General features: G+C 39.4%; 1 protein-coding gene across 3 annotated transcripts in view; it reads left to right on the plus strand.

Annotated features, from left to right (window-relative positions):
• LIMCH1 (LIM and calponin homology domains 1) overlaps positions 1 to 12,833 on the plus strand; it is a 174,408-nt gene that overhangs the window by 113,885 nt on the left and 47,690 nt on the right. For 2 of the 3 annotated variants that reach the window (XM_059471429.1, XM_059471430.1), the window contains 6 exons: positions 2,431 to 2,680; positions 3,294 to 3,563; positions 8,108 to 8,398; positions 9,635 to 9,898; positions 11,193 to 11,537; positions 12,226 to 12,546. In XM_059471429.1, the coding sequence (XP_059327412.1) occupies positions 2,431 to 2,680; positions 3,294 to 3,563; positions 8,108 to 8,398; positions 9,635 to 9,898; positions 11,193 to 11,537; positions 12,226 to 12,546 (1,741 nt within the window). The remainder of the gene's footprint in view (positions 1 to 2,430; positions 2,681 to 3,293; positions 3,564 to 8,107; positions 8,399 to 9,634; positions 9,899 to 11,192; positions 11,538 to 12,225; positions 12,547 to 12,833) is intronic. The other variant, XM_059471431.1, reaches the window with a different exon arrangement.

Raw genomic sequence — 12,833 nt, forward strand, 5'->3', positions numbered from 1 at the left:
TTCTTTCTCCATTCAAATAGCAGCTTTATAAACCACATAATATTGTTGTGAACTAGAACTACTATTTCTTCCACTCTTAGAAGAAATAAAAGCCTGAATAGACATGACTTAAATGATGCTAAGGTGATTAGTTTAGGTAGAAGCAGTATGTAATACTACCTTCACAAATGCCATCTGTGATTAGTTTCATTGTTGAGGAACTGCTCTGGTGTCCCATGGAGAGCTTGTCCCTTAGCAAAAAAACAAGACCAGTGGTAGAGTAGAACAGTTATTTAAAACACAGTAGAATCACAGACTGAGCTGCCTTTAGAGTTGCCGGTTAATAAAATGCTCTGCTTGGCCAGCAGTTGTGTCTGGATCCTTTTAAGAAGGATCTTTGCATGTCTATAGTGTATAATTGCTTGTTACTAGTTGTGGAAACTGCTGCTGCATCTACTTGAAAAAGCAAAACAACAAACTTTAGGTTTTAAATGTAGAGCACAGCTGCATCTTCCATTTGGTACTTTGGCTTCAAGTACTCTTTTTGCAAATTTGAGCTGAAAATAATTTCATGAGTAAGATATGAATAATTAAAGAAGCTGTTTTTCTTTGAAGTACTTAGCTTGGGGATGCTGGTAGGCACATCAGTAACAAGAGGAATGTGTTCTGCTACTGGAGGAATTCCTCTGCTACTGTGGTTATCTATTTCATCCTGTCTGCCAGTTCAAGACTGGTTTTGATGTGTTACAAAAATAGACACCAGAGCAAAGTCAAAAGCAATCAGAATAGCAAATAGCAGTAAGGGATCTTTTTCTTATCTTTTACTTACTCTGTGCCCTGCTTTGTCTAATGACACTATAGCCCTTCCAACCCCAACTGTCCTCAGACACCCATGATTCTGTGATAGTATCTCCACTTTTTTGTTTAGACATAGATTCAGGGTACCAATTGTGGTGTTAGTTGTCAAAGTTCTTAATAAAAATTGTTCAAGTGAAAGATTACTGACAAAAAATGTATTGTGATGTCTAACATTCATTTCCATTGCCATCTTTTCCTACTGTTCCTTTTTACTCTTCTTTGTCTCTCTCCAAGAAAATAATGAAAAACTCAATCTACCGCAAAAGCTCTTTGCAAATAACATTCCTAGCATATTTAGACCTCTTTTTTCTTCCCCCACTTTGAATTATACACAAACTACTTGTGATTTTTGTGACTTCATTGTTTTCACTTGTTCAGTATGTAGCACAGTGAATTAGCTATTAATTACTAATGTTTTGAATTAACAAGAGGACACAACCTGAGTGGCTTCTCTTCACCCTAAAAGGGGAAGCAGCTAATTGCAGTTGCAAGTGCTGCAAAGGGGGCAAGAACCAGAGACATCCAACTCTCCAGAGCTTGGAGAACATGCAAATGCTGATGGGACAAATAGCTGAACACATTCCATTTCACTCTTCAAATCAGGGTTATACTGCTGGGAGAAAACTATTTACATAACTTCTTTGCGAATTATTTTAAAAGGCTATGACGATGCAGGGAATCTAAGCTTCCAAAATGGGAAGTTCCACACTGCTAATGCTCTTTAGGGCATCTCTCCTACAATTTGCGAATTTCAAGTCAGAAACTTGCCTAAGTTTCAGTGTTCTAAATGCGTTGTAAATATCAGGAAGTTTAGTTCATTTGAACAATATCAAGTGGTCACCCAGCTCTGCTAACCTTGTATCTTATTCTCTCAAACTCTCAATTTTTTTCTCTGACAGTTTATTTCTTCACTGTACTGATCTAACCTCTAAATCCTGAGATCACTTCCCTCTGCCCTTGCACCTTTCCATCTGGGTATCAAGTCTCTGTCTGTTCTGCAGTGTGCTAGACTGATTGACTAGGCAACCAGTGAGACTGGAGAGAGACCATTGAGCCTTCTGGTTCACAGCAGCAGCTGCTACTCTCAGGTCTTGACTGAAGCTGATGCTGTCTGTGTTCAAATTGCTGTGTTAATGTGTGTGTAGGAACATCCACATATTCCTGCCATTCTGTAGCTATACAACATGGAATCTTTTTTTTTTTTTGCTTTTGCTTGAGTTAGGCACTTATTAGTCTAGGTTCAAGACTGTGAATCAGATCAGACATGCTCTCAGGTACAACTAGAAGTCATCTGGGCTGTAGGCTAACTTCTGCCCTACCTGATTGACAAGTCTGGCTTAGTTTTAACCTCAGGTTTTTTGATGTGGCCTGTGGTTGAAGATGAATTTTTCAGGGAATTATAGAAAAAAGTTCACTGTCTGTGCAGATGTTGTGGCTACTACCCTCAGTGACTGATTTTAAAATACAAATGCAAGTAACAGTGGCTAAATATAATTTTTTGGTGGTGTCTTCTCTGATTTATGGTTTAAAAATAACCCAAACAACTGGATGAAAGTGAAAATAAAAAGGAAATTTTTTCTCTTTCCTCACTAGGGAGAGGAAGTGACTCAGAAACTGACCTGCCACACAGAAAGATGCCAGATGTGAAAAAAGATGATATGTTGGCGAGGCGGACCTCACATGGTGAACCTAAATCAGCTGTGCCTTTTAACCAGTACCTCCCAAACAAGAGTAATCAGACTTTCTATGTACCTGCTCCGCTTCGGAAGAAGAAAGCTGAACGGGAGGAGTACCGAAAGAGCTGGAGCACGGCGACGTCCCCGCTGGGAGACAGACCCTTCAGGTAAGGCTGGCCTGTCCACATCCTTCTCTCCTCACTGATGGATGGTGCTCTAACACTTGCCCAGTTTCCATTCCTTCCACAAGGTGTATGATGCTGTAATAAATCTCTTGCTGGTGTGGTACTAATAAGTAGTGTTTAGCAAGTGGTTTAGAAAAGCAAGAAGTGGAAAATCATTGTTGTGATGTCATTATTTACCATGCAATGTATAGATTCTGTTTGACAAGATACTCGTTAATGCAAGTAATGTGGATGTTTGGCTCAAACCCAAGGCTGGAAAAAGTTGTTCTGGACAATCTGTTTCAGTTCTCAAGACAATTACTGACAAATGACAATTAAAAGTAATGTTTTATATGTTTAATCAAAATATATCATTTTTTGCTGTGTTTTTTTTGTAAAATAAATGTATTTGTATGTTGTATTTAATACACCAGTATGGTTTATATAGCTGTGACACTGCATGTTGCTCAGAAACAACTTCCTTTAAAGAGCATAATTATCTTCCCTGATTATTCATCAGAATTCATCCTTTGGCATCTTGACTTCAGCAAAATGTGCTTGTAAGTGTGTATGTTTTAAGCACAGCCTACATTAAACTACCTTGTATAATTAATAGCAAACCCCACCCTGAAACCATAGAAGAACTGAATGAAACATCAGGACTGTGTGAAAAGGAGAAAGTGGGCTCCATGGCTCCTGAAGCAAGCTCCCTTAAAATTCAGTTAGGTGTGAATCAAAGTGAAGAAAACTCCGCAGACCAGTCTCCTTCATGTAGTGCAAAGGAAACATCAGCATCCAAGGGGAAAGATGTGGAAGAGATCAGAAAGTTAAGAAGACTGGAACAAGCTGGCATTAAGGTCATGTCAGCAGCCCAGCGCTACAGCAGGTTAGCCCAGCAGTGTGGGAAATCCTGCACGCTTCACTACTGTAGGATTGCCTGAAGTGTGGGCTTCCTTGATCCACTGTGATTTTGCTTCTCCTAACAAAAATCCAGTCTACTAAGCACTCACAATTGCTAGTGAAGGTCTTGGTTTGAAAAAGCTTGTGATGTGGCAGTGTGGATTGCAGAGTTGTATGATGCTAACTGCATTTATGTTGAGAAATTGCTCAACATAATTACATTATGTCTTACAACATAATGTAGACAGGCTCCAGGAGAACTACTACAGACTACTTGTCACCTTCCACTTAATGCTTTCTTGTATTTAATACAAATATATATAAATCTATATTAAATGCCGAGTTTAGGTAAAAGTTTCAGAAATTTACCTTGCTTGTTGCTGGTGGGATGGTTTTGTTTACTGAACCACACTTTTTAGGTGGCTGATATTTTTAGCTGTGTTAGTAAATGATGCATTTATTTTTAATGGCAGGAACTATAAAAGCACTGTGCTTATTAACACATGTACCAGTTTAAATACGTTCAGCAGACATAATTTGCCTGACTTTAGTATATAATATATGTAGTTATTCACTTATTACCTATGTTATTTTTTTTTGATGTTGTTCAGTTTGGATATTTCCTATTCTTTAACTTGAGAGCTGAATGATGGCTAGGTTCACAGCCCATGCCTTTCCATCATCTCAATCTCTTCTATTCATGGGGATGACCTGCAAAGTAGAGTTTTAGCTAACATGTCAGAAGATAAGGCACTTATAAACAATCAAAATGGCTTGGCTAAAGGGTAAGCATCCAAATGTCCTCCTGTCCAAAACATTTTGGTTTGGATTGTGGGGTGAAATCCTACCAGTGAGCAGTTTATCAGTTGCTGGTCTACAGTCTGGGCTTTGAAATGTATTAGGAAGAAATGCAACTTGCTTGTGGTGCAGTTTATTCATAGGTGCAGTGAAACTGGTGTGCAGCCACATACAGATGTGCCATATGCAGATGAAATAGTCACAGAATATGTGCTGTCACATGTCCCCTTCTCAGGTCTACTTCACTGTTGTTGAGCTGTACTGAATCAGTGTTTGTGTCTGGCTGTGGGGTATTACTTTTGATAGAGCCCAGCACCAATAATGAGGGGCTGTCTGGCATAAATGAGTTCTTCATTCTCACTCAGTGTGCTAGTCTATTGGGAATCCATAAACCAGAGGGGCATTAGCTTAATCTATTCCGAGTCCAAGGCTGTAGTATTAATGGTAGTAATGTGGTAATATGTAGTAAAATGCAGTCATTGCTTGTGTTTAGCAGTGCAGTGCATAACAAATAGCTCTGTTTGCATTTGGAGGATGCTCACAATGTTGAGAGACCCTTTTCCAACTCTGCTTGATCTGTTTTGATGTCCACAAAGGAGAAGGATGTGTGAACAAATGTGTGGTTCTCTCCTTAGACAATCTGTTGTCCTTACAGCCCTTATGGAGAAGGGAGGAGAAATAACAAGTAATTTTCTTCCTTGCTCTCAGTGGAAACGACTTGTGGAATTTGGCATCTGGAAGGAGGAGGAGGAGATGACAGTTTTCTCTTCCAGCTAAGGGTCAAAGAGCAGAGCATTGTAACCCAAGCATCACTGTAGCAAAGTAAGAGCTTGCTTCTGGGGATTGTAGGAAGAAACAGCAGAAAAGGCACAGAGGACAGAAGTCCGTAAGGAAAATCTTTGTATGCGAAAGTGGAAGAATAGTGGATGAGAAGAAAGGAAGAATTTAGTAGTGACACTTTAGGGTACATTTAACCATATTTCTTAATGTCTTATTATTCTTCTCTGAATATCTCTATTTTATCTCTCTTCTTGGCATCAAGTTCAATTTTCCATGCACTAATGGCATTCAGCAATTCTCAGACTCTCTTGTTTCTGTATTCTGATTTTTTTTCTTTCACCCTTCTTACTCCCTCATCTTTCTCTGATACCGGCCTCTCTTTTGTTTTTTCACCTGAGGTTGTCAGTTTTATTTTAGTTCCTTTGAGTTGTTTGCAGGCTGTTTCCTCTCAACTTAATGACCTCTGGAGGACACCTACTGTGACTTTTGAGTTCTACAAGGCATCTAATTGTTCCTAAAGCTTAAACTCAGTAGGGGACTTTTCTGAGTCCTGAACAGGAAAGATTTGAACTTGTATGCAAATTATTTTTTGCTTGAAGTCTAAGTGCCTGTCTCCATTGCTGTAGCATGTTCTAGGAAAGAGCTCCTTTAGTTAGCTGAATTAGATACTATACAAATGCATGCCAAAAAGTAATTCCCCTTCCCAAAAGAGTGAATTGTCTCTGTTGCATGTTGTTTTATTGATATGTGATCTTCCTTGCTTACTTATTGCCTGCACATCTGTCTCTTGATTACTGTATTGTATATGAAAGGTAGGGATCACATTTATGGAGATACCCTGAAAAGAAAATAATTGTGTGTTTAAAAATATGTTGGAGAGGAGAATTTAAGAGAGAAATGTGAGCAAGCTTTTATGATATGTTTGTTGAAGAGTAACATGGACTTTTACCTTGACAGAGCATAGGGATCCAAAATCCTTCCATTGTTCTGAAATGCAATATAAGGATCCACAAGCCTGTATGAGACCTTGCTTCAGGTGTGCAAATGCCTGCAAGTTTGGAAACACCTACTGTACCAGCATTTACCCATTTACTGTTTCTGCAACAGCTGGGGCTGGGTGTACAAGAGCAATTTGCAGCTAAATGTACTATTTAGTATTTGTTATCTATACCATGGTAAACTGACCTTTAAAAAATACTTTTGAGACCATCATAAACTGTTTCACGAGACCCCAAAATGTCACAGCTAGTCTTTGATTCCATGAAAAAAATAGTAAATGAATGGAAAATACCAACCTAGAAAGTGATTACTGAAGTCTCGTTACATACTGAAAGCCATAAGTTTTGTATTGCAATGACTCATAGTTGCACTTTTGAGTACTATAGCTCAGTATTTCTTTGTTGCCAGAAACACTACTCTCAGAAATGCTACATTTGATGCTCTCAAGCTTTGCTACTGTTGGTGGACATGAGACTGAGAAATCCAGCAGTTCTTATTCAGTAATTGCTTGGTGAGCCAGCTGTTTCTGAAGCTGTTGTGAGCACAAATATTCATGAGGAAAAGGGACAGCAGTTCCCATTTGGAATGCTACTGGCCAGTGTTGTTCTGTTGCCCTAAGTGAAATTTTGATCCTTCAGAGAGATCTAAGGAAAATTTTGCCTTTAGCTAATTTGAGACCATACTCTCCACATCACTAACAGGGGATCCTGTGTTTTGCAGCATAAGAAGGCAAAGGCAGACAGTTTAGTGTGTCCTCTGAGCCTGAGCCAGGCTGCTCTGCCAGAGATGGTTTATGGCTTCCCCATAATTTTCTCCAGCAACTTTGTGGAGCAGTACTTTCAAAGGGCAGCTGAGTATGTAAAATAAGTGGTACATGTAGTGGGCTTGCAGGGTTTTAAAATGTTTTAAATGCTTTTAAAAAGCAATCTTTACATTTAAGATAGTAGAGAGACTCAGAGCAATCCCTGAGCTATTTAGATTTGCTTTCTTAATGCCAGTCTGTTTAATCCTTTGTGATCCCCTCTTTTTTACTTTGTATAGCAAGGTGTGCTACATGACAGAGCAAATGCCTACAAAAGTACTGCATGGAACAGTTCTTGCTGCCCAACTTCCTAAAATATCAATATGAACAATCATATTTTTAAATGTGAGAGTTGCCTAGCTCCTGCCATCTGTCTTTTCAGTTTGCCTAAGAGTACTGACCCTTACAAGTTAAAATAAGCTTAATCTTTATGGGTACCAGCTGTCAAGTGTCTTTACTGTCATAATCTTCAGTAACAGCAAGGCTGTGTTGATAGCAGTTGTATTTCTGATGAAGGCAGGTGGCAATATTTTCTGGCATGCCAATATCACTGGTGTGCTATCATTGCAGCTACTGTATGTCAGCTGGCACAGAGGCATAGAGGGCTTATTCTGTGGGAAAGGAAATGTTAATTAGGAAGAAAATCAATCAAGGTGCGTGTGAGAAGAAAGCAATTAAGAATACTAGGGTAGTCAGCCTCCATGATTACTCAGATGGGTTTTTGGTTTTGTTTTTTTTAATGGACCTATTAAGAAAAATGCAGAATATCTGATATTTTAAGACTCAACTGCATGTGCCAGGGATCTGATATTTGCATCACATTTCTTCCTTTGTTTGAAGTGCTCAAGAAGTTTAATACTGCCAGTTATGGTAATACATTCACTGCATCTTGTATGCTAAAATTTGTTCTTACTGGTTCTTCCAGCTATAGCTAAAATAAGGTCCAACATGCTGACTTTTTTTATGTACAGTCTTTGTGGATTTTCTACTTTATATGATAAGTTTTATTTCTAGCTAGGCTTTGTCCAATCTAACAGCAGCTTGGAGCATATTTGATTACCTGTGCTGTTTTTTTGACCTGGACATGATGCTGCACTGCCCTCTCCTCCTCTGGTGCATCAAGAGCTTTATTTACTTTTGCTCTGTATCAGTAAAAAGCCAATATGTGAAGACAGTGGAAGCACCCCAGACATCATCCTTCGCAAGGACAACCCCTTCATGACACATTATCAAGGAAAGGATTCTGGTTCAGAAGATGAAGCAGCCAGCAGAGTTCCTGATTTAGAAAAGGATGACTTTGCCACCCGGAGAGCCAGAATGAATCAACCCAAGCACATAGTTCCATTTAACTCCTTTTTAATTGGACCCTATACAAGTAAAGAGAAAGGTAAACCAGAAGATGTTAAAAAGCCGTTGCAGATGGAAAAAAAGGAACATGCAAGGTGTGCATTCATGGTCTTATTCTTTCAATTATAGTGCTTAATTTCACCATGCTGTATTGCTGTATAGGCCTAAAGCTGTCTTGGCTACAAAAAATACCCTACAGGTTAAAGTAAATGCTAAAGCTTATTGTAAAGTGAACCAAACAATTTTTGTTACAGTACAAGGAGAAGTGTTAATTGGTTGGGAGTGTAAATAAGATTTTGTTATCTAAGCTCATGAGATAGGTCATGAGCGTGAGTAGTGGAGAATAAACTTAGAAAATATGTTTTGCATCTCAGCACTTTTTCAGATCACTTTCAGTGCATGTTTTTTGATGCATTTCTTTCATCTCATGCTCTATTAATACCCTGCATGAAACACGGACCAGATGAGCCTTTAGTGAAGGCACTGAATATATATGCCTGCTACACTGCACTGAATTATGTTGCACCTGGTTCTAATGTGTGTTATGCAGCATTGGTTTGGGAAATGGATCAGGGGTTGCAAGGCTTCAGCCTAGAAAATCTCTTCTTTCTTCACCTCAGTGATACAGACCTTTAAGAAGTTGCTGAACACAAATATTTGCTGGGTAGAGATCTTTTTCAGGAAACCATTTTATTTGGGCAAACAGATGTGATTCTAGATAAAACCATTATATAAAAATTACAGGGAACCCTGACTGTAATAACTGATGTGTTCTGAAAACTTCGTCTAATATTTAAGAGCTCTTTTCAATTTTCAAATGTCAAATGTGTCATTCAGTTGCTGGTAATTTGATTATATTAACATTTTCTAATGATTAGTTTGACAGGACATCTGAGGAGCACCTAACCAAATTTTAATTGTCCAATGCTATTGACATGACTCTTAAGATCAAAGAAATTGAGTAGTATGTTTGAGAGCAAAACCTGAATTTGCTGTGTGAATAATATTCAAATAAGATATTTGTAACTATTTAAGAGAAAGCTTATTGCAGAAATGCTTAATTCAGTAATAACAAAGATTTTTCTTACTTGAGCTGGGAATAGAAGTTCATGTGAAGAAGTTGTCTCAGTTGTGCATGAGTGGGGTAGCATAGCTGAGAGGTTTGAACTTCAAATGATTCATTCTATGTTTATTTCATAAAATTAATGTGAAACTAATATTATAAATTCACTTTTATCTTCTTGAGCTCTGAATCTCTTCTTTTGGCATTGATTTATAATTGCTTCCTCAAAATATATTTCCTTGCTGAACTGGAACGTGCATTAAATTAGAAGAAGACGGGTGCACGTGACATCAGTCAGGCAAACAGTTACAAGCAAAGAGAACCCACTCCTACAAAATGAGAAGACTGAGTCAGAGGAGGAACAGCAGGTGAAAGAGCTTGATAATGAGAGAGATGATTTGGCAAAATGGAAATTGATGCAATCTCAAAGCCTCCTTCCTCAGCTACAAGATGATGTGCTTTTTGCCAATGCCTCTATAACAAAAGCAGATCTGGAGACCTGGAAAAGATTGAGACTGACAGGGGAGCCCAGGTATGGTTTCTGCTTGTGGGCAGGATTGGCAGGCTGGGAAGCATGTTTAGTTTGCCACAACCTGCAGTGTGTGCTTGTGACTTTAAACTTGAAGAATGCCTTGTTGACAACCAGTCCTTCCCTATTTCCATTTTCAGGAGGAGTCCAAAAATCTGTACAGATATGCTATCTGTCATGAAAAGAAAGTGTGTCCATCATTTAGAGCACTATAGCAGTTTCACAGTCACTTTTCTTGTAGATACTCAATATCAGGAAGGTCCGTCTCTCACTGGCTGAATTTGCTTTGAAGCTGCTTGAAGTTGAACAGTACAAATTTCCAACTGGTACCATTAATCACTAGCAGCTACATTGCTCCTTACCAAGCTGTCTTCAGGTCTTGGGGTGTTTTATACCTTGGGACTATTACCTGAGGATCAGCATCTTCACGTTAATGTCTCTGTGCTATTTTGAGACCTGAGCTGATACATCAGCACAACATTGTGCTCCAGTGCTGTGCAAATACACCACCACTGTTTCTCATTGCAGCAGGGCTTTCAGGAGCCTCACTATATGGTGTTTGTAGGCTCTTGTTGTTAACAAAACCCCTACAAAGGGAGCTACAAAGCAGCTATTCTAAGCTGTTTCCCTGTGGAGATGGTCTATAACCTAGGCAGGTGATTTGTGACTCCAGTAGGGAAGGATAACAACCCCTAGCCTTCCTGTTTAGGTGCATGGCATTTTGCAATCAAAGATGGCTGTCTGTTCTGGCATTCTTCTAACAGTGTGGTTATTGTACATAATTTTAGCTCAAATAAATCAAAACATAATCAATCTTTCATCCTGAAGATACTAGTAATCTCTCTGTTACTTTTGAGGTGATTTATTAAAATCAGGATTCAGCCTGCTTTGTTTATGGTAAGTGAATTGCCCTTGCTAGTGCTCCCCCTAGTGCCACTGTCGCTCCCTTGTGCCAAAGTGTGTTCTAGTGCCGTGCAGTCACATATAGTGTGGGGTCTGGGTGTCCGTGAGCAGATAAGGAAACTGTGGCTTTGTTAGGGTGAAGAACTGAATTTGGAACAGGCTGTATGCTACATTCCTTGCCCTTAGGAAGTGCTTCCATGGATGTACTCCCCAAGTTTTCCCCACAGGTCTGCAGTATCTGCATTTCATATGTCATTTGGGACTCAGTATGCCACAGCTGTTTATACCTGTGTCCTTGAAGTTTAAAATAAAACCCCTTCAAAACCTTAGGAACATTTGTTTTATTCTGAGGGTCTCATGTTGGGGGCATTCTTTTATTCCTCATTATGACCAGTGAAGAAGACTTCAGATGTTCCAGCAACCCTCTGCCACCAGCTGATACCACAGTGAAAGCAGTAGCCCATGATGATTTTGCTGTCCGCAAAACCAGAGCAAACAAAAAGGCTGGTGGCCCCAAGCAGAAGTTTGTGCATTTTGGGCCAGTAACTGAGATTGATCAACAGAAATGGGACAAGCTTGTAATTGGCAGAGCTTCATCCAAGAGTGGAACAGAAGAGGAAAGCAAGAAAGATGGTGTGGAAACTCTCTCTGGTGTTGAAAGCTCTTCTTCAAACACTGCTGTCAGTCTTGGGCTGGCTGAATACAGCAGTGGAGTATCTGAGCCAGAAAATGAGTCCAGGTATTTGGTGTAGTTTAGGAAGTGCTACTGAGCTGTAAATGAGACCTGTTCTCACCAGATGCTGATCTGCATGGGATGAACTGCAGCATAAACCCAAGAGCTGTTTATGTGCACGGCCTCATTCAGAAGACATCTGATGTCTTCAGAGTATCTTAACACATTTAGAATGGTGCAAAATGCTGTACACAGGTCTTGCGAACGCTTGCTCATAATTTCTGATGGGCAGTGAAGTCACTGGTAACTCAGAGTCTGAGCTATCATTCATGGTTTTTTCTGCTGCTTCAATTGCAGCAGCTTTGCTCTGCTTGCTTTCAGCACATTAGGAATTTGTCATTCAGTTTGCTGGCCTTACTGATCTTCAAAAAAGGTTTTTTTCAAACCTAATGGATTTACTTTCTTTTTGAAGATGGTGTACTGCTGCTCTCTGTTTCTGGCATTTATCTGGAAAAGAACTGTCTGGGTTGTTAACATATTAACAGGTCTTATATTTCTTTGGCATTTCTTTGATCACTTAGTCTGTGGCTGCAGCAAGAACTTTTAATGAATGCTTTTAGCAAGCAATTCATTCAGCTAAGTTTGTGTGTTTATAAAACATTTGCAAACTGAGTTAGATTACTCCTTTTCTTACCTTTCATTTGACCTGAGAACATTTTGTCTGTCTCACCCTTCCTCTCATTCTCATCACTAGTGAGGGAGGAGTCAAGTCAGGTACAGATGACTCTTGCAGGAGGACTCCGTCTCCTGTACCAGTTTCTGATGTCATCTCTGAGGAACAAACCCCATGGAGTTTGAGCAAACGGCAAGAAATTGCCAAGGAAGAATGTGACAGGAATTTACCAGATATTGAGAGAGATGATATGTTGGTTAGAAGGATGGGAACTTTTTCAAGGCGTACCACAAGCTCCATTCCCATAAATTGTCCTCCCCTGTCAGTAGTTCCTTATCTGCAGCAGCAAGAGGAGGCTGTAGCTTGTGAAAAGGATTTGAAGACTCTGCAGGAAGGAGAAAGGTCAGAGAACAGCAGCAGATCGCTCTGAGCCTGGTTTGTGTGTGGTGTTATCTTGGATCAGTCAGCAGTGTTGTCCCATTCTTCACATGGGCTTTAAAGATGTGTTTTACTCAATCATCATGGCATGTCTTTTGTTTTGTAAAATTACTTACAAGAATGTATCCTATGAATATAAAACAGCCTGTTTTCTTTAATAATATTTAAGTACTTCAGTTGTTAATTGCTGTTCAGCATGAAAATAGTCTTTCATGTTTTGGGGGGGGAATTTCTGTTGCAAACCATAGTGC

Source organism: Ammospiza nelsoni, chromosome 4, assembly GCF_027579445.1.
Source record: "Ammospiza nelsoni isolate bAmmNel1 chromosome 4, bAmmNel1.pri, whole genome shotgun sequence".
In the NCBI taxonomy this organism is placed as follows: domain Eukaryota; kingdom Metazoa; phylum Chordata; class Aves; order Passeriformes; family Passerellidae; genus Ammospiza; species Ammospiza nelsoni.